The sequence below is a fragment of the Ceratotherium simum genome, chromosome 7 (genome assembly GCF_057802395.1).
Source record: "Ceratotherium simum simum isolate JZ-2026a chromosome 7, ASM5780239v1, whole genome shotgun sequence".
Taxonomy (NCBI): Eukaryota; Metazoa; Chordata; class Mammalia; order Perissodactyla; family Rhinocerotidae; genus Ceratotherium; species Ceratotherium simum.
In genome coordinates this window covers 68,647,464-68,665,830 of record NC_141906.1, presented here as the reverse complement: position 1 = coordinate 68,665,830, position 18,367 = coordinate 68,647,464, and the positions used below count along the sequence as shown (strand labels likewise).

The 18,367-nt window shown below is 50.4% G+C and overlaps 1 protein-coding gene across 5 annotated transcripts in view; it reads right to left on the bottom strand.

The window, feature by feature from the left end:
- TMPRSS4 (transmembrane serine protease 4) overlaps window positions 1-17,236 on the bottom strand; it is a 35,572-nt gene extending 18,336 nt beyond the window's left edge. For 3 of the 5 annotated variants that reach the window (XM_087433760.1, XM_087433763.1, XM_014785117.2), the window contains exons 1-2: window positions 16,983-17,235; window positions 1,518-1,551 (exon numbers count right to left, since the gene is read on the bottom strand). In XM_087433760.1, coding sequence (XP_087289886.1) covers window positions 1,518-1,551; window positions 16,983-16,985 — 37 coding nt within the window. In that variant the 5' untranslated portion in view covers window positions 16,986-17,235. Of the gene's footprint in view, window positions 1-1,517; window positions 1,552-16,982 lie in introns of all 5 variants that reach the window. The other 2 variants (XM_087433762.1, XM_087433761.1) reach the window with 1 other exon arrangement.
- Between the last annotated feature and the right edge of the window lie 1,131 nt (window positions 17,237-18,367).

Genomic DNA, 18,367 nt, shown 5'->3' with positions numbered 1-18,367 from the left:
GGGTGGCTTGTTTTCTCAGAGGAGAATGACCTGTTGGGAGCCCCTTGATGAGATCCCCTGTCCAGGGCCTGATGTCTCTGCCTCCCTGATATTCTCAGGGAGAGCATCATCATGAAAGGAAGGATTTTCTTGGTTTATTGTCTCATACCTAGTTTGAGTTAATGAACCCACTGAGCTATGAATAGCCTCCCTTCTTTCCACTGTTCCTTCCTCCAGCCTGTCCTGCCCACCGGTGCCAGGCAGAGCTTCCCAACAGATTGCTTTCATCCCGTCACTTCCCCGCTTGAGAACCTTCAAGGGCTCCCCATGACTTCCATAGCTGGATCACCCTCTTCCTTGGGCTTGCTTTCAAACCCAGTGTAATTTGGCCTCACTCTCTAGCCAAAGGGACTTCCCACTACTGGCCCTCGCCAATCCCCAGTTCTACATAGGCAGGTTCCCTCCCTCGTCCTTGTACAACCCATATTCATTCTTACCTCTGAATCTTGTCTCCTGCTCTTTCCTCCACCAGGAGAGCCTCCTCACTTCCTTCTGTTTTGTGATGGTTTACTCCTGCAGGGCCCTTGTCAAAGTTTGCCTGACCCATGATGCTATTCTTGATCACTTGGCATTGATCTTTCCCTCCCGAGCTCCCTTCACACAGGGCATTGGTAGCAAATTTAACTGTTTTCTGGATTGGCAGTTCTCAGGCTTCCTCGGGTGGTGGAGCACTTGGACGTCTGGGGTTCTTTGGGGACACCATGGTCTATTGATATATTAAATTCCAAAGTATAAACTAGGCATCGTTTTACTTGCTGAAGATTACATCATTTGTGATCATTATGACCTTGTGACCCTGAAATAATAAGCTGTCAAAATAAGTGGGATTGATCATTTCCTTACTGATCTATTGTATTAATTTGTTCTTTGCTCACTTGTTTTGCTGCTCTAGCATCCTATCAAAAGTAGGTCTTAATAGTTTAAGAAAACAAAAGGAGGGAAGAAATTCCTTAACTTTGGGAATACTCTATTAACTTATTTTTCTCCTGTAAATCAGGCAAATACAGCCATTTTCTATTCTACCAGTGAAAACGCCTTTGTCCAGCTTGTTGCTTGGCAGCATGGTCAGACTGTAAACTCCATGAAGGCAGGGACTTGGCTGTCTTATTTGCTGCCACAGCCCAGCATCCAGCTCAGGGCCTGGCACATGGCAGGCACTCACAGTGTTGCTGAATGCATGAGAGGCTGAGTACCTGAATGAATAAACTGGAGAATTGCTGCTCTTGGGGTTTTAGGTTTGTTGGTTCTATTTCCCCAGAGACTATGCCTCCTACTTCTAGAATGAATCCTGAACTTACAGTTGCTCAATAAATGTTTGTTGAATGACGGGTGGGTAGGTGGATGGATGGATGTCTTCTGCAGCATTTAGCACTTGGTAGTGGTGGTGAGGGCCATGCAAGAAGGGTTTAGTATCTACTTGGTAACTGATTGAAACTCAGAGGCTAATGTAGACAAAGGAAAGCTGGATCTGAGCTTACCAAAGCTATCCAGGGGTTGATCGCTGTCAGGATCCTGTAATTGAAGGAAAAACAGGCAGTGAGCAGAGTATGGGAAACTCTTAGGCTGGGGCCAAGGACCTAGAGGAGGCTCTGTGTTCTTGTCTGTATTCCCTTCTTCCAGCCGAATCTAAGTTGAGGGGCTCTGTGACGTCCAAACAGTTGGTTCAAAATATAAAATTCAGTTATGCATCTATATGACCTGGTACAATTAGTTCATTAATTGTAACAACTCATTAGCAATTGTTGAAAGGACTGGCTGCTGGGTTGTTGTGTGTATTGGTGTTTCTCAAGATGATGCTGCCCTACTGTCTGTTTTTGTCAATCATTTGTCTACTTTTACAGCTGTTGTAGTTCTATAAAAACTTGAACAGACCCTTCACAAAAGGAGATACACCAGTGGCCAATAAGTGCCAAAAGATGCTCGATATCATTACTCATCAGGCAAATGCAAATTCCAACCAAATGAGCTATCTCACCATAGACGTCATAATGGCTAAAATTAAAAAGATGGACAATACTAAGTGTTGATGAGGATGTGGAGCAACTGGAACTCTCATACATTGTTGGTGGGAGTGTAAATTGGTACATATACTTTGGAAAATGGTTTGATCAAATCTACTAAAGCTAAACATGTGACTATTCTATGATTCTATGACTCAGGAATTATAGCTAAGACAAATGAGTGCATATATTTAGCAAAAAACCTGTACATGGATGTTCGTGGTAGCTTCATTCATAATAGCTAAAGTTTGGAAAAATCCAAATATCAGTCACTGGTGGAATAGATAAATTAATTGTGGTATGTTCATATAATGGAATATAATTCAACAATCGGCAAGAATAAACCAGTGCTAAGCGCAGTGACACACGGATGAATCTCTTAGACATAATGAAGGACAGAAACTGACACAGAGTGTACTCTGCCTGATTTCATTTATATGAAGTTTAAAAGGTAAAGTTAATCTGTGGTGAGAGAAGTCAGAAGAGTGGTTACCACTGGGGAGGTGGGGTGGTTATTGGAAGGAGCACAATGGAGGCTTCTGAAATGTTGCAAAACTTCTAGATCTTGATCTAGGTGTTGGTTACATGGGGGTCTATATGTGCAAAAATTCACTGAGTGGTATACTTTAGATTTGAGTACTTCACTGAACGTATATTATACCTAATAAAACAGATAAAACCAAAACCCACCAGAGCACTGTGGTATTTCTGTGAGTCTAGCCTCAGGTCACCCTCGACCATATACACAAGGCTCTGTCTCCCACTTTCTCCCACCACTTCATGTGTGCACTGGGCACACACGCAGCCACACGGGGTCACACACAGGAGCCGTGCACACAAAGGCTCACATGCAGAGTACATGTACCCTCTTTCTTGCAAGGCTAAGGTTAAGCAGGAGTGCTGTTAAGGGTCCTGCTCTCTGAACCCTTCCCTCACTCTCTTGCCTCCCAGAAACCTCTCTTCTCTTTCTTCCCTTTCCCAGCTGGCGCAAGACCTGGACTCCCTGGGCTGAGTGAGCAGCAGGCCTGCCCGAGGTCTAGGTTTCTACCCAGGCACTCGCCTGTCCGTTGTGCTGAGGTCATGACGGCTCCAGTGGTGGGTGGAGGAGCTGCAGGACCCTGTACATTTCCAGCTGGGAATTTTCCCATTCCCATTTGGGAGTGAAGTGGCCTCTTCTAACCCCCGGATGAGTGTCCCAGATTAGATATAGGGCATCCCTGTGTGTTGCCTGCTCCCATGGCTGAGCATGGCAGATATAGTCATTGGGAGAAGGAGCGCTTTCCTCCCCTCCTTAACTCTGTAGTCTGCTGGAGAGATGTGCCTGGTTTTCCCTTCCTTGACACTAGGCTGTGGGTGGCTGGGGGATGTAGCAGAGACAGCCAGGCTCTGGAGTCTACAGGGGCTGAGTTGGAATACAGGCTCTACCTCCTAATAACTGTGAGCCTTTGTGCAAGACACTTAACCTCTCTGAGCTTCAGGTTACCCTCTGTAAAGGGGAGAAGTGCTGCTGTGAGGATTAAATGAGATATCTGGTGGGAAGTGCCTGGCTCACACATGCGAACCCCCTTCCCTCTGCCCGTCCATCCTGTGCTCCCACAGCATTTGGTACAGGACTTTATTACAGCACTCTCCCATTGGGAGGCCGCTGTTTCTTATTGCCCTGGTGCCCTCAGTGTTTTGCATCAGGCTTGAACCTGGTAAAGACCCGATAAATGTCTGTTAAATTGAACTGAACTCTGGGCTCTGCACGGTGGTTCATGCCCGGCCATCTCTCCTCCACCATCACCAGGTCTGCATGGAGGATTATTTCCAGGATAAAGATGAGAATGAAGTGAGTGATTCTGCATTGCTGAGGCTACAGAGTCAGGTAATAATAATACCAAACAGTAATCTACACACCGTCAGCAAGTAACAGTTTACAAAATCCTTTTGTCTAACTCAGTCAAATTCAAGGGTGAAAAGGGTGGATACCAACTGTCTGATAACCAGTATGGGTAGCACTAAATAATTAAGTATTAAATTAAACAAATATTTGTTAAGTGTCTGCATTGTACCAGGCACTACTCTAGGAGAAGTGAATTCAAACACAAATAAGAAATAATTACAGCAGGATGGGAGAAGTGTCCAGACGCTGGCTTGCCTTTGAGAAGCTTGCACCCTGGGGCAGGGAGTGGGGCGTGGGGGTAGAAGCAGGGGGAGGACAGGCTGTAAACACACAAACCAGAAAAGCGCAGACGGTGAAGGGCACTCTGCGGAGAGTAGGCCGGTGGTAGGAGACAGTGCCTGGATGGACACTTAGAGTGGGAGGTCTAGGGAAGGGGTCACGGTGGTTAGGGAGGGCCTCTGGGTTGAGACTTGAATGAGAGGAAGGAGTCAAGCAGGCAGGAGCAAGCTTGTTGTTGGAGGAACTGAATAGAGACCCACATGGCTGGAGCAAGACCAGGACAAGAGGAGGAAGAGAGAGGCTGGTGGTGGAAGATTCAGTGTGTGCTTGGAAGATAAAGGCAATAGGCCTCCCAATGGATTGGATGCTCTTGGGTTTTTAGCGAGCAGGAAAGAGGGTATTTGCTGAGATGCAGAAGGCTGCAAGAGGGGCAGGTTGGAGGGTATCAAGAGCATCCAGTTAGTGGCCCTTCCCCTGTCAATTCATCCTTTTTCACTGAGTCTACCTGCATATATGTGCCTGCATTAGTTGAGGTAGGGCAAGTCTCTTCTGTTTATTATTAGTTCAACAAATACTAACTATCTGCCTTTGATGGGCCCAGAATTGTGCTGGAAGCCGAGACACAGAGGGAAAAAAAGAGGCTTACAGACTGCACTTTCTGGGGTCTTGGACTCCTCATCTCTGAGCTGAAGAGATCTCAGTACCCTTTAGCTAATCTGTTTTTAATTGCTATCTACTGAATAGTGGTTATACAGAAAAAATTCTGTGTCTTTTTGAAAACAAAAGAAAGAGAAAAAATAGCCTAAATCAGAACTGCAAGTTAGAATTACAAAGACTGTTAACTATCTTGGTAATTACTGCATCCCTGCTGTCTCCTACAATGCTGGGCACAGAGTGGGCATTTAATAAATATTTGTTGAGTGAAAGAATTAAGGAAAATATCTCAGTTTCAGGACTCAGTCCCAGGCCAGCCTTGAAGAAGCTGACTGCAGTATATTCACACAATGGAATATTATGCTGCAGTCAAAACAAATGAACTATGGTGCCACAAAATAATGTGGATGGCATTAGCAATTTAATATTAAAGGAAAAAGTAAGTCCTAGAAGATTACATATAACAGAATCTTTTTCATAAGGAAGCAAGAAATGATGAACATGGGATTCGGGTTGATGCTTACTTTGACAGGCGGCTTCCAGCACAGTCCTTGGCCTGTCAAAGATGTGCAATCAAGATTTGTTGAATTCATAAACCAAAGAGACTTGCCCACCTACCTCAGCAGGGGGATCTCCTGGTTGGATGTAGGTTATTGTTAAGTCCCAGCTTTGGTTTGGGGTGGGTTTATGGAGCCTTATTCCGTTGTTCAAACCATCTAACTAGCTGCTGAGTTCCAAGGGGGCCCTGCATGGATCCATAGTGAAAAATGTCATGTATCAAGGACCACGATTCATCCAGTGTCATACCCCTGAGAGCCAAAGAGAAAATAAAAAAGCAGCCCCCTGACTATGCTGAGGGGTCCTGTCCTCCTGCTGCTCTGCTCCGAGTCTCATGCTGCTAGAATTCTTTCAGTTTGTGGCCCACTCTTTGACTTTTCTTGAAGCATCTCTGGAAAACATCTCCAACACAGAGAGATCAGTGATGGTGGGGTGCTAAACTTCTGGGAAGGGGAGCTGCTGAAGGTCATGGGCATCGGGGATAATGGACAGGGAGGTGGGTGCATTTTAGGCCTATGAGTGGCAGTTGGGGAATACCAATGTCAATGTCTTTCCCAAGCAGGATAGAGATGGGGATGCATAGCAGCTGCATCGCCTCTCAGCCCAGAATCAATCCTGGGAGAGGAAAGGAGAAAATGGGGCTGACATGTGGATACCAAGTAAGATTCAGTGATCTGACCGGGCCCCCCAACCGCCCCCATCAACACTGTGGCAGGTTCCTGCCATGATCACAGCATGCAAAGATGAAAGGGTCTCCGGAGAGCATCCCAGGCAACTCCCTCATTTTCTGATGAGAAAACAGGCCAGACAAGGGAAATGTCTTGCCCTGGAGTTGATAGAGGGAAGGGGGCTCAGAGGCCACCAAGGACCAACTGTGCCTCTTTCTTCGCTGGAAGCATCTCTGTTTATCTCCAACTTGAACTCAGCTCCTGGCCACAACTGCCACAGCCCAGGGCCAGCCCAGCCCACGTGAAGGCATCAGCCTTTCCCTTTTTGTTGGGGCCACTGGCTGGGTCAGGCCTGTCTGCTCTGTTGATTCAGCCTGCCACAGAGCTCTGACTCTTGGGTCCAGCCCAACCAGTGTCCAACCTAGGGGTCCCCTGGGAATGAGGCTCCTGCTCTCTGGAGTACAGTGCAAGGGCAGGAATGGCCGGGCCTCCGGAGCCCAGGAGGGCTAGAGGAGGTGGGTGGTGGGGTGGGGAGGTGGAAGTGGGTGGGTGTTAGGTGGCTGAAAAACACCTGCTCAAAGCCTAATTAGCTCAGAGAATCTTCTTGTCCTGCTTCTCAGTTGGTCCCTAGTGGCAGAAAGACATTAATTCAAGACCCAAATGTGGAGGCAGAAAAGTTAACTACTGCATTTGGGTATTGTTATATAGATTACAGTACCTTTCGTAAATCCTATCCCATTTAATCCCTGGAACAACCCTGAGAATTATCCCCATTTTGCAGGAGAGAAAACTGAGGCTCATGTAGATTAAGTGGTCGCTATGGCCTCCGAGCAAGTAAGTAACGGACCCAGCTCTTGGGGCCAGGCTTTTGGACTCGTTGGACTGTTGTTTTCATTTCCCACAGTTTCAGGAAGCTATTTTTGTAAGTGTCATTGGCTGGTGCTGGATCTTTTTGATTCTCTACTCCCCTACAATGAAGTCTAGTTGCAGATAATTAGCATGCAGTCAGTATGCAGAGATTGCCCCCAGCATCTCCCGAGCCCTTCATGGGTCTGAAGGCAAAGCCCCCTCTGCTTGGTTCCTGGCTCTGCTGAGTCATCCACGAGTGGGGGTAAGAAGACCTCCCTCCCACAGTGTATCAGAGGAAGGGCCTAGTGCAGTGCTTGGCACCTAGCGGGGGCTTTATTGACCTTCTCCCTCTCTTCCACTAGGTTTGCACCTTTCTCACCTGCTTCTCCTTCCTTTATTTACCACTTACCCTCCGCCCTGGTGTTATAGATCTCAGAGAAACTCCTGGTTGTGTTTAGCTCAGCTCTAACCTTCCAACCTAGAGACGATGAAGCCAGACACAAGGCAGCTCTTGATTTTATACGAGGAGAGGATTAAGTGTGCTGCAGAGAAACCACAAAGACCTAGCCTGGGGAGTATGAGTTCTCATCTAGCCTTGTCTTGTGACTTGCTGTGTGGCCTTGGGCACGCCCCTCCACCTCTCTGAACCTCAAGGTCCCTTAGGGTAATTGGGAACTCTCTTTCAGAGATGATAAAGCAGATGAAAGGGTTAATGACCACACAATGAAATGGGCAAGTTCTCCACCAGGCTAGTAAAGAGGCGAAGAAGAGGTGGCAGCTCACAAAAGCCAAAGGAACAGAAAGCCTGGCCAGTTCCTTTGTCTGCTTTCCTTGCCAAGCAGCCTGCCCCGGGGCCTTATTTCTTTCTTCCTCTCTGCAACGCTGACCCTGCGTTTTCTTGTTCTGGAAGGGAATCGGTAGGGGAAGAGCTGGGTTGGTTGTGGGGAGGAAGGGAGAAAAGAAGGGGCACACAGTAAGGAGCTTTCTGGCCCTGCTCTGGTCTGTGGCAGCTTTGCAGATCCCATGGGGGCAAAAGCCCTGGCTTCCTATGGTCTCTCAGGGAAAATCTAGAGCCAGGGATGCTGCTGTTGCTAGGTGATGGGATAAATAGGTCCTTTGTGGCTCTGGCAGGTGGCAGCTAGGTTGCTGAGGCCAGTGACGCAGCAGGGGGGAACACCCAGGGGAGAGGGTGGGGAAAGTTATCTGGTGAGCCAGGAGACCCAGAGGCTGCTCACAGTCAGCTCACAGAGCGGGGCTCGGCCACTGGCTGGCTCAGAACAGCTCAGCGGCTGCTCTGAGGGGGCCTCACACTGCTCTCTGCCCCCCGAACCTGCATCCCATCCCAACCTGACTGCAAGCGGCTGCATCCTCTGCACCTGCAGCTGGGAAAGGAAGGTTCGATGCCTTTGCAGGGCTGGAGCAAGTGCCCTCTCTCTTGGTTGCCTCGGCCATGACAGGTAAGGTGAGGAGCGGGGACATGAGGGCTGGGCGACCATGAGTCAGGATAGGAGGGTGTGAGTTTCCTGAGACGAGCCTGGCTGTGATGCAGCTGACCTGAGTGTGTGGAAGGTTCTCAGAGATGACAAATCATGCTAGCTTTCAAGTACCTTCTGAACTATTAGCCTGTCTCCAGACAGATTCCCCCAGCCCGGGCCATGCACAGGTGTGTCCCCAGGCTCTCCCGTGAAGATGCCTCAGGAAACATCCTCACTTGCTCTGCCTTGTGTCTGGGGTCCTTACAGCGGCACGTTTTCCTTTAGGACTAACCTCAGCCTTGGCTGCTGCATTAGAAACCATTTGCCTTGCTCTAAGCCACATAGGTGCTGACCTGTTGGCAATTCGAGCTGAGCACCTTGGCCCCCATCCCAGCACATAATGGCTCCAGGGCAGGGCCTGGGACAGAGGGGAGGTGTCAGGTGGCCTGCCATTATCCTGCTGCCAGCCTGCTGTTCAGCTGCCGTCATTTAAGAATCAGCCTTCGTGTTCGCGCATAGTGCTTAATTCAGGTAGGGCCAGGGGAGAGGGTGACAGTGTAACTATCCTTGTCTCACAAATGGGGAAATTGAGGCACAGAGCCGTTATGCCGTCTCTCCCCGGGGCACGTGGCGAGACAGCATGAAGGGCAGGTGTGAGGTATTAGTACACGCCCATTGGGTTGGGTGGGACTGAAGGAAGGCCTGGCTCCCCATTGGAGGGAGCTTGCCTCCAGGCGATGCTGCCAACTGTAGCTCTTACAAGTCCCTCCGAGGGCCTTCTCTTGGGCTCTGGGTATCAGGCTATTCTCTGTGACCTTCCTGAGTTCTCAACAATTCTACTTTGTTCAGCTTTCTTTCTGCCCCCGGGGTAGTAGGTCCATCCATTCCCAGCAGGGCATGATGGGAAGGAAGGTACCATCACCTTTGCACATCTGAGGGCAGGGCCTGGGAAGTGGCTGAAGGGGACACGAGAGAGCCATCAGGGTCAGGCCACTCAGACTTCCAGACAGGGACCTGTAGGGGTTTGTCTTTGGAAAGGGCTGATGCATCTTAAAGCTTAGAGGGGTTCTGTAAACATTGCCATTTACCCGAACTAAGGAGCTCCATCCCTGGGCAGTCTGATGTTTATAAAAGAATCCCACAAAGTTTACACTGTCTTTGAAAAAATCATACTCTCTTTTGCTCGTCCTGAATTGTCCTTTAAACTTTAAGGAGGAGGGAAGTGGTGGGGAGGGAAGAGGAACTTTGGTGTTGTAAGGTCTGACTCTACTATCTACCTGCTGAGCAGCCTTGGGTAAGTCACTTAACACCTCTGGGACCCAGTTTCCTCCTTGGGAAGCGGGTATGATAAAACTGACCATGATAGACTAGATAGCGAGACAGGTTCTGTCGGGTGTTCCACCTGCTGGTTATGATGCCCCTTTTCAAGCCTGCAGGAACCCCATCTGGTCCTCTCATGATTTTACAGACTGGCTCCTGGACCCCTCAGTTAGCATTTGAGGTTTGAGGGGTCTCAGCTACTCTGGTCAGAAGGGGGTTGCCCCTGGTCCTGCTCCTCCTGAGCTCTGGGTCAGGAGCACTGGCCTGAATCCAGCTCTGCCCCTCACCAGCCATGTGGTCCTGGGCAAGTTACCTAGTTTTGCTGACCCTCAGTTTCCTCATCTGTAAAATGGGGAGAATATGATCTGCTTCTTAGAGTTGTTGGTGAGGATTAACTGACATGATGCACGGGTGTTCCTGGCTTGACACTTGACATACAGAGAGTTTAGTATGTGACAATTAGTGCCCTCAGCTCCTATTACCCTGGAGGCTTGGGGAGCAAAACTCCACACAGCATCCGAGGAAGGTCTGTGTGGTGGTTCTGTATAAGGGCAGGGCTGAGCATTCTCACTTGTCCTGGATGCTCCCAGAGAACCAACCTCTGCTGGGCCGGTGTGGCTGCTGCAGCAAAGAGCTGCCATCTCCTGGCAAAGGTCTGTAGTGACGTCTGGATCTCTCCTGTGAACTTGGAACTTGTGAGCCTATAAATAGTGCTTCAGTGACATCTCTGCATCTATGACTTTGCAGTTGCATAACTGAAGCTCCTTTACCACTTTCCTGCCCACCCACATAACTCTGTGGGGGCCTCGGGTAGCTTTTCCTCACTGGGCTGCCATTGGCTAGGGGAGGCTGTGTTTTACAGTGGATGGAGCACAGGCCTCAGGCAAGTTATTTAACCACTGGGAGCCTCAATTGTGTGTGTGTGTGTGTGAGAGAGAGAGAAACAGAGATTCAATAAGTCTTCCTCTTAATGAGACCAAAATATGCATATAGCACTTTGCCTGGTACATAGTGAAGATGCAATAAATGTTAGCAATAACAACAACAACAATAACAATACTTTATCCCTTCAGTCAGGCACTGTTCTGGGGGCTGAATACAGCAGTGAATGAAAGAGGCAAAGTCCTTGTGCCCATGGAGCATATATTCTATTATTTTTATTAATAATTAATAGCAATATTAATATAGAACCTAGCAAGTGCTTGACATAGTAGATACTCAGAAATCATTAATTATTAATGGGAGAGAGCCTGGTTGAGGGCTTAGCACATATGTAACAGGAGCTGAACAAATAGAAGCTATTTTTATGGTTTCACTAGGTCAAGGGGCCTGACTTCAGGAGGGGAATTGATGGACTAGAGTGCGCTGGGGGAGGGTGACTAGGGCAGTTAGGGGCCCTGAAATGATGTCATATGACCTATGTGATCTCTCTATGAACACAGGGTTTAGGATGCAGACCAGGGAAGTGAAAACCTGCAGTAGCACAAACGTGGTCCTTTAAAATGTGTAGGGCCATCTCAAGGAAGAGGCAAAGAGGATGCTGAGGGTGAAGGGGAAAGCTACAGAGACTGCTTTCTCTTGGCAAGGGGAAGATTGTTTTAAGCAACAGAAGATGTGAGTCGAAGCTGGATCATGGAGGAGATTTCCACAGTAGAGGGAGGCAGGCCAGATAAGGGCCCTGCCCCACCCCTGGGGGATTTGGTGGAGCCCCCCAGAGGTTGCTGCAAAGGGAGGGAGGCAGGGCAGGAGTGGGTGTCGCAGCCCTTCCAAACACTGCAGCTCTGGTTTTGAGTCAGTTTTCCACATGCAGGTTCTACATTAGCTTTTGGTGGGGCAAAGAGCTCTGAGGCTGAAACAGATTTGGGGAAACCACTTATCTGGAAGACCTCTCAGGTCCTCTCCTTAGGGCCTGTGATTCGGAGGAGTTTACTGTCAGCCTGGAACTTCTGTTGCCTCCTTCCATAGAGAAGACTAGTCCTAGGCCTGATTTACTTATAATTTTTTCTCTTTAAATCACTTCTCTATCCTTAATGATCTTGTGGTAACTTGGGGTTTTTTTCCTAAGCAGCATTGGGTATTAAACTTTCTCATAGTCTTCTCGAAAGTCTAAGTTAATTATGCTCACTGGTTTCCTTTGTCCATGTTTATTTCCTCCTCAGTGACCTTTAGTAGATAAGTGAGGGATGCAGTCTCCTTGTAGAAACATTATCTTTCATCTACTTGGTTGTGTCAGCTGATGCAGTCTTTACTCAACACACATTTTGTTATAAAAATCTATCAGTTTCTAGGTAGGGAAGTGGGGCCGCCTGGTTCTGCAGTTTCTAGTTCAAGTTCAAGTCTAGTTTCAAGTTCAGGTCTTATGGGTCCACATCTTGGAGGAGAAGGAGGGCATAATGGAAAGGCAGGGCACTTGGAGTCCCAGCCCTGGCTCTTCTTGGCTGAGAGACCCTTTTCATGCCACTTAAGCTCCTTGAGCCTCGCTTTCCTCATCTGTACGATGAAGATCACGGTGTCTCAGAGAGTTGATGTAAGACTCAGGGAGATTCTGGATGTGAACGTGTTTCTCAAGCTGCAAAATGCTGCGCTTGAGGCGTTTGGGTGGAGAGGAGATGTCGCTGCTGTTGTTATTTTTCTCTTTAGAGCCCCAGTGATTCCTACTCACTGGGATAGGTCCTCCTGACAGCGTGGCAGGACCCTCCTCCCTGGGGATTGGAGATGTGATCATGTAAGAAGTCCCCAGTGTCAGGGTGGGAATGGGATGAAGGTGAAGTGGGGTGACCTCAGCTACATTGCCCTGTTCGTGTTGACATCCATGGGTGAACGAGTGCCCTGCTCCACCTGGGGTGGTGGGAGCAGATTAGCCTGCCTCTGTTCCATCTATGGAGTATACAGAACTGAGGGCTACGATTCTGCATATTCTTCTCTGAATCTCCCACAATGTCTTGCCAGCGCCTAGCACAGAGTATATGCTCAGGGAACACAAGCTGAATGAATGAATGCGTATTGTAAAGGAAGAAATTGAGATTTCAGGAAATGCCTAAAGCACTGGTGGGCTCAGCCCCACCAGCAGGCAGAGCCCAGCCAGACCCATGTGCAGGACATTTCGTGATGGAAGACACTGCTGCCAACCCTGGACAGTCGCCCACCCCTGGACAGGCGCCATCTTGGTCTGCCCTCTTCCTCAAGTGTTCCGTTCATCTGCCACTCTCTGAGAGTTTCCGGTAGCATGTGGATTATGCTGGGGAACGGAAACTGCTCTGGGAAGGAGGGGTGTTGTGGTTATGAGTCTGTTTACAGATTTCTCTGCTGCAATCATGATCGTTAGTCAGAGCAGCAGGCTGCGAGGTGAAGTTAAGCACGTCACAGGGGGATTCCCACATTGGTTCTGCCCAGACTCTCTCTCCCCTATCATTGGGATTTCCAGGTGGGCTCAGGCCTGTCTGGGATGAAAACACCCTGGTAACACCTCTGGTAGAATCTGGTGTCTTTTCCAATCAGACTTGGCTAACGTTGTTTTCAGTGTCAGATAAGTCCAATAGCTGGTTATGGGGGATTCCGCCTTGGGTCATTTATCTGTCACTCATTCACAAACATTTATCAAGTGCCAGGTCCTGTGCTAGGTTTGGGGCTAAAAGATGGAAAAGACACAGACCCTGTCCTCAAGAAGCTCAGTCTGGTGGCATCTTTATAAAAAGATGTGGCAGATGATCACATCTTAGCTTTTGGGGGATTCACTGTCTTGAGGAATCACTGCCTGGGAATTTGAGGTGTTTACTGAGGCAGATGTTTTCGTCTGAGCAGGAAGGCAGGCCGAGGGGAGAAGAGCTGTCTGGGAAGTCAGAAAGGCCACGAAGGTTTTCAGGCCTGAGAGCACTTGTCTCCTGCTGTCCTGGGTTGGCTCTGGGTCTTCAGAAAGTTTGTCCAGAGTTTCTGAGCCCTGTTTTTGGTCTCTTTTTCCCATTTTCCCCATCTGCCCTGGACTAGTCTCTTCTCATTTCCCGCATTCAGCTCCTCACATTCTCTTAGGCTTTGTCATGGGGACAGGCAGGGGAATGAAGGGTATTTGCTGCAGGTGACAGCTGGCATTCTCAGCTGCTCAGAAGGAAGGCTGAGAGGAGGAGAGAGGCCTTGGGGCATGGAGGAGCCTGACTTCTGAACCACTTCTCCACGTCAGTAGTCAGGCACACAGCTCAACCCCGGGGCAGGAGGGGAGAGCCCTGGGAGATGGAAGAGGGCCTGGGGGATGTGCTTCCACTTTCGCATATGCTGTTCCCTCCACCTGGAATGGCTCCTTTTCCCCACACCCCCAGCTCCTATGCAGCCCTCAGCCTCCCTGAGCTGCAGCAAGGCCGCATGCCCTGGTCTAGCTCTCACGGCTCCCTGTGTGTCTTATCACAGCCTAGATCTCAGGTGTTAGTTGAACATAACTTTGTGTGATCGTATGACAACCATCGATCCCTCCCCACCCTCCACCCCCTCTAGATGCTGAGCTCCGTGAAAGCAGGACCCATGTCTGCCTTCTCTCATCAGCAAGCCCAGTGCTCGCACAGAGGAGGCACGCTGCCCATTTGGTGGCACAAATGAGTGGAGCTGGACGCCTGCTGCCCTGCCTGCTAGGGAAGGGTGGCCAAATTCTGGAGGTGGCTCAGCCTAAGGAATGAGCCCCTGGCAGCTGCTGGGACCTTTCCCCGGCCCATCCCCACTGAGCTCCTAGGCTCTGTGGGGACCCTGACCCCCAGCTCGATGTAGGGGCCTGCACAACCACCCTGTGGGGCCCAGACCTCAGCTGTGCCCCTCTATGCTCCCTGTGCCTGTTGCTCCAGCCACAGCACCCTTGCCCTTGGCCCCCACTGCCATTCTTTTTTGCCGTTCACATGCAGTCCCTCTGCCTGGAATACCCTTCCCACCTTCTCTGCCTGGCGAGGGCTGCTCATCCTTCAAGGTCCAGCGTAAGTACTTTGTCTTCTGGGACAACTCCCTGACCACCCCAGAGAGAATTTACTGCCTTCTCTGCTCCAGAGTTACCTTTCCTCACCTCTGGTATTGGATTTGTCATGTTCTCTTAGGATCGTTTGCTTAAGAGCTGTCCCTCCTCTGCATTTCGAGCACCTCCAGGGCAAAACCGAGGCATTGCACATTTTACCTCCCTTCCAACCATCTGGAGGCTGGCCAGTAGCAGGGGCTGATTAAATGGTGGTTGGAAGGATGGAGCTACTTTGGGGGTCACAGCAGCATCAAGTCCCCCCACTCAGGTAGTGTTAAGAAGCAGCAATCATGCAGGACTCTGACTCTCTGTCCAGGGAGGGGCCTGCGGGTGTGAGAGGAGGCAGGGAGGGGAGGGGAGGGCTGGGTCTGGGCGTGAGTCAGTCCTCTCATCTCTTCCCAGGGCTGGGAGCTATGGTTGTCCCAGCCTCATTAGAGGGAAATAGAGTAATTAGGCACAGGTGGTTTAATGGCTAGCTCAGGGGCCAGAAACTCCCTGGGTCCTGCCCCGGACCCTGGTCATGCTGCTGCCTTGCATTTGGGCCCCAGGCCTGTCCTCCCCACCGCAGTGTGCCCACCTGCCCTCCCTCCTCATGCAGCAATGCCCACCTCCTTCCCTGGGTGGCGCGGGGTCAGTGCTGGCCGTGCCGCCCACCTGTTGTTTCCTTGAGCGGATTCCTCTTTAGTCATAGTCCCTACATTTGTACTTCATGGTTCACAGAGCCTATTCACATGTATTCTTAGCCCATTCACTCTTTCCACTAACCCTGTGTGCGTGCACAGAGGGTGGCAGGGATAATATTTCCAATTTACAGAGTGAGAAAATGGGTCTCAGAAAGAGTAAAGTCTCAAGACTAATAGGCTAATAAGGGAGCTGGCCATTGACCTTCTGATCCTACACTTAGTGCTCCAGTTAGCTGCCTTAGAAACTATCCCCTCCTGTGCTGCTCCCCCAAGAGGCACCCGAGCTGTCTGCGCCACCAAGAAGCAGCCCACAGCCGGGCGGGCTGGCACTGCTTCCTCTTCTCTCCTGAGAGCCCCACGGGGTGGAGCTTCTCTGCAGGCAGGCCGGGCTTCTAGAGCGCTTCCTTGATGGGGACGCGGGAAGCTGGTGCTTCCGTCCCGGCGGAATTGCAGAGTAAAGCAGGCGAGCCCCTTCCGCTCGCTGGCCCTCAGCTGCCCCAGCACAGGGGCTAGGGCTTTGCCAGACTTTTCAGAGGAGTGTTGTGGGAAATGCTCGGGCTGGGAGTCAGGAGACCGTCACCTGAGGGGCCCCAGGAGGTCATCTCTTTTCCCCGCGGCCAGAGTGCTTCCCCTGCCCTCCCCTTTCATTTTCATGTTGGTTGTTGGGCAACAGCAGCTTCTTGGCCAGCAATCGGAGAAGGAAGTTTCCCTGCGTTCCGCCTCAGACTAGCTATGATCTCTTCCCTCCCTGTCCTCAGCTGTCCTCTTTGAAAGATGGGATTCATTCTCTTTGCCCCAAGACAGTGGAGAAGATCGAGGTGTTCAGAGGAGGAGGAGAGAGGGCAGGGCCGCAAAAGAGACCAAGTAGACCTCCAAGACACTGTTTTGAGGCAGCTCGCTACTGTTTTCTTTAAGGAGAAAAGGAGGCAGTTTCCCCAGGGAGGTGGCAGAGGGCCACTGTGGCATCCATACAGCTCCTCGCCCTTGGAAAAGTGCCAACCTCCAGCCAAAGGACCAGGAGACACTGGGCAAGACAGCAGGCAGGATTTAGGAGGGGATAGTCAGAAAGGATAGCCCTGGCCTCTGTCTCAGCCTCCTTGGTGCTGGTGTAAGGGCTGTTGGCAAGGAGGGAGAGAGGAGGGCAGGTGGATCCTGAGACATGTAAGGGGCTGGAGTGTGGGGGCGATTTGAGTGTGACCTCTTTTTTTTTTTTTTTCGGTGGGGACGATTAGCCCTGAGCTAATATCCGTTGCCAATCCTCCTCTTTTTTTGCTGAGGAAGATCGGTCCTGAGCTAATATCTGTGCCCATCTTTCTCTATTTTATATGTGGGACGCCTGCCACAGCATGGCTTGATAAGCGGTGTGTAGGTCTGCACCCAGGATCCGAACCTGCGAACCCTGGGTCCCCAAAGTGCAGCGCGTGAATTTAACCACTCCACCACTGGGCCGGCCCCAAGTGTGACCTCTTTTTTAACCTAGAAGATGTTACAAAATTCTCAACAGGTAACCTCTCAGACTGCCTGAAGGGCCCTTTATGGGGAGACCAGTCCTCCCCCAGTCTTTGGAGCAGAGAGTCCCCACACTCACCATGCTGGTTCTGTGATCTTCCTGATTTCTCTACAGCCTAGAGCTGATGTCGGCAACCCAAGTCAGGAGGAGGGCCTCCCCAGAACAGGCCCTGGCTGGCCAGCAGGTCAGAGACCCCCGGGCAGCATTGGCTGGAGGAGGCCTAAGTGCAGGGCAGGCCTTGGTCCCTCACGTCCGGCATCCTTCTCCCCTTTGCTGCCTCCCACTGCTGTATTCCAGGAGTGATTTGGGGACTGTGGGGCAGTTTGATTAAAACAACCCTACAGGTAAAGTTGCCAAACTGGAATGATTATGTGTCTTGTAACCTGACACCTGTCTTAGGGGCTGGAACAACACCTGGAGTCATTCACACACCTTCGCCTCAGAACAGGTGACACACCCAGATGTCGCAAAAGACTTCCCGCCTGAATGACTTCCACCCAACCGGGTGTTGGCTGACGCTGATGTCAGAGGGCTCTCTCTCTCTCTCTGTTTAGTTGTGTGACTTCTCACTGTGTGGGTGCTTTTGTTTGGGGTTGAGGGAAGGTGGAGGAGTTTGGGGGGTGGGATGACAGAATTTACTGCTCACTGGTCCTGGATCGTTGCCATGTGTGGAGCAAGAGAATTGGGACATCCATGGGGAAGGAGAGGATTCTTCCCTGAAGAAGATGAGATGTACCCCTTCCCTGGACGTCAGGAACAGCACTGTCCCGTGCAGGGCTGATACGCAGCATGCCAGCCAGCATCCCTTCTGAGTGCTTCTTGCCCCTGCTCACCAGTTATCAAATATTTTGAATATCGTCCTTGGCCCTATGGCTCAGACCCCAGTCTCCCTTCCTCACAGGGTCACTTCTGATTCACATCCGGCCCATCCTGAGGCCTGAGCTACCCGTGGCCAGGGTGTGTGGAAGGCGTGACCTTGGAACCACAGAATCATGGAGCTGGAAGGGACGTGGGCAACTGTCTTCTCCCATTCCTTTCGTGAGTGAGGAAACTAAATTCTAGAGAGGCAAAGCCGAGTACCCAAGATCACACAGTAAATTGCTGTCAGATTCTGAACAAATCCAGGTCTTCTTCCCTTTCTCAGCCTTGACCCTTCCCAGAGAGCAGCTCAGGTTAGACACGTGTAAGGGCCCTTCCGTTGATAACGTGCTTCTACGTGCCATCTCTTCAATTCTCACAACAACCCCTGAGGAATACTTTGTACCCGTTTGACAGTCGAGGACATGGTAGTTTGTGGAGATAAGTGACTGGCCCCCAAATCGCACCAAGTTTTTGGCCGAGTTGGGACTTGACTCTGGTTCCCACACCACCACCAGACACATGAGCAGGCTGAATGTAACCCAAGTGTCTGAAAGCCTGGTGCATGGTCTGGGGAGATGTGGCCCATGGAAGACCGCAGTGAC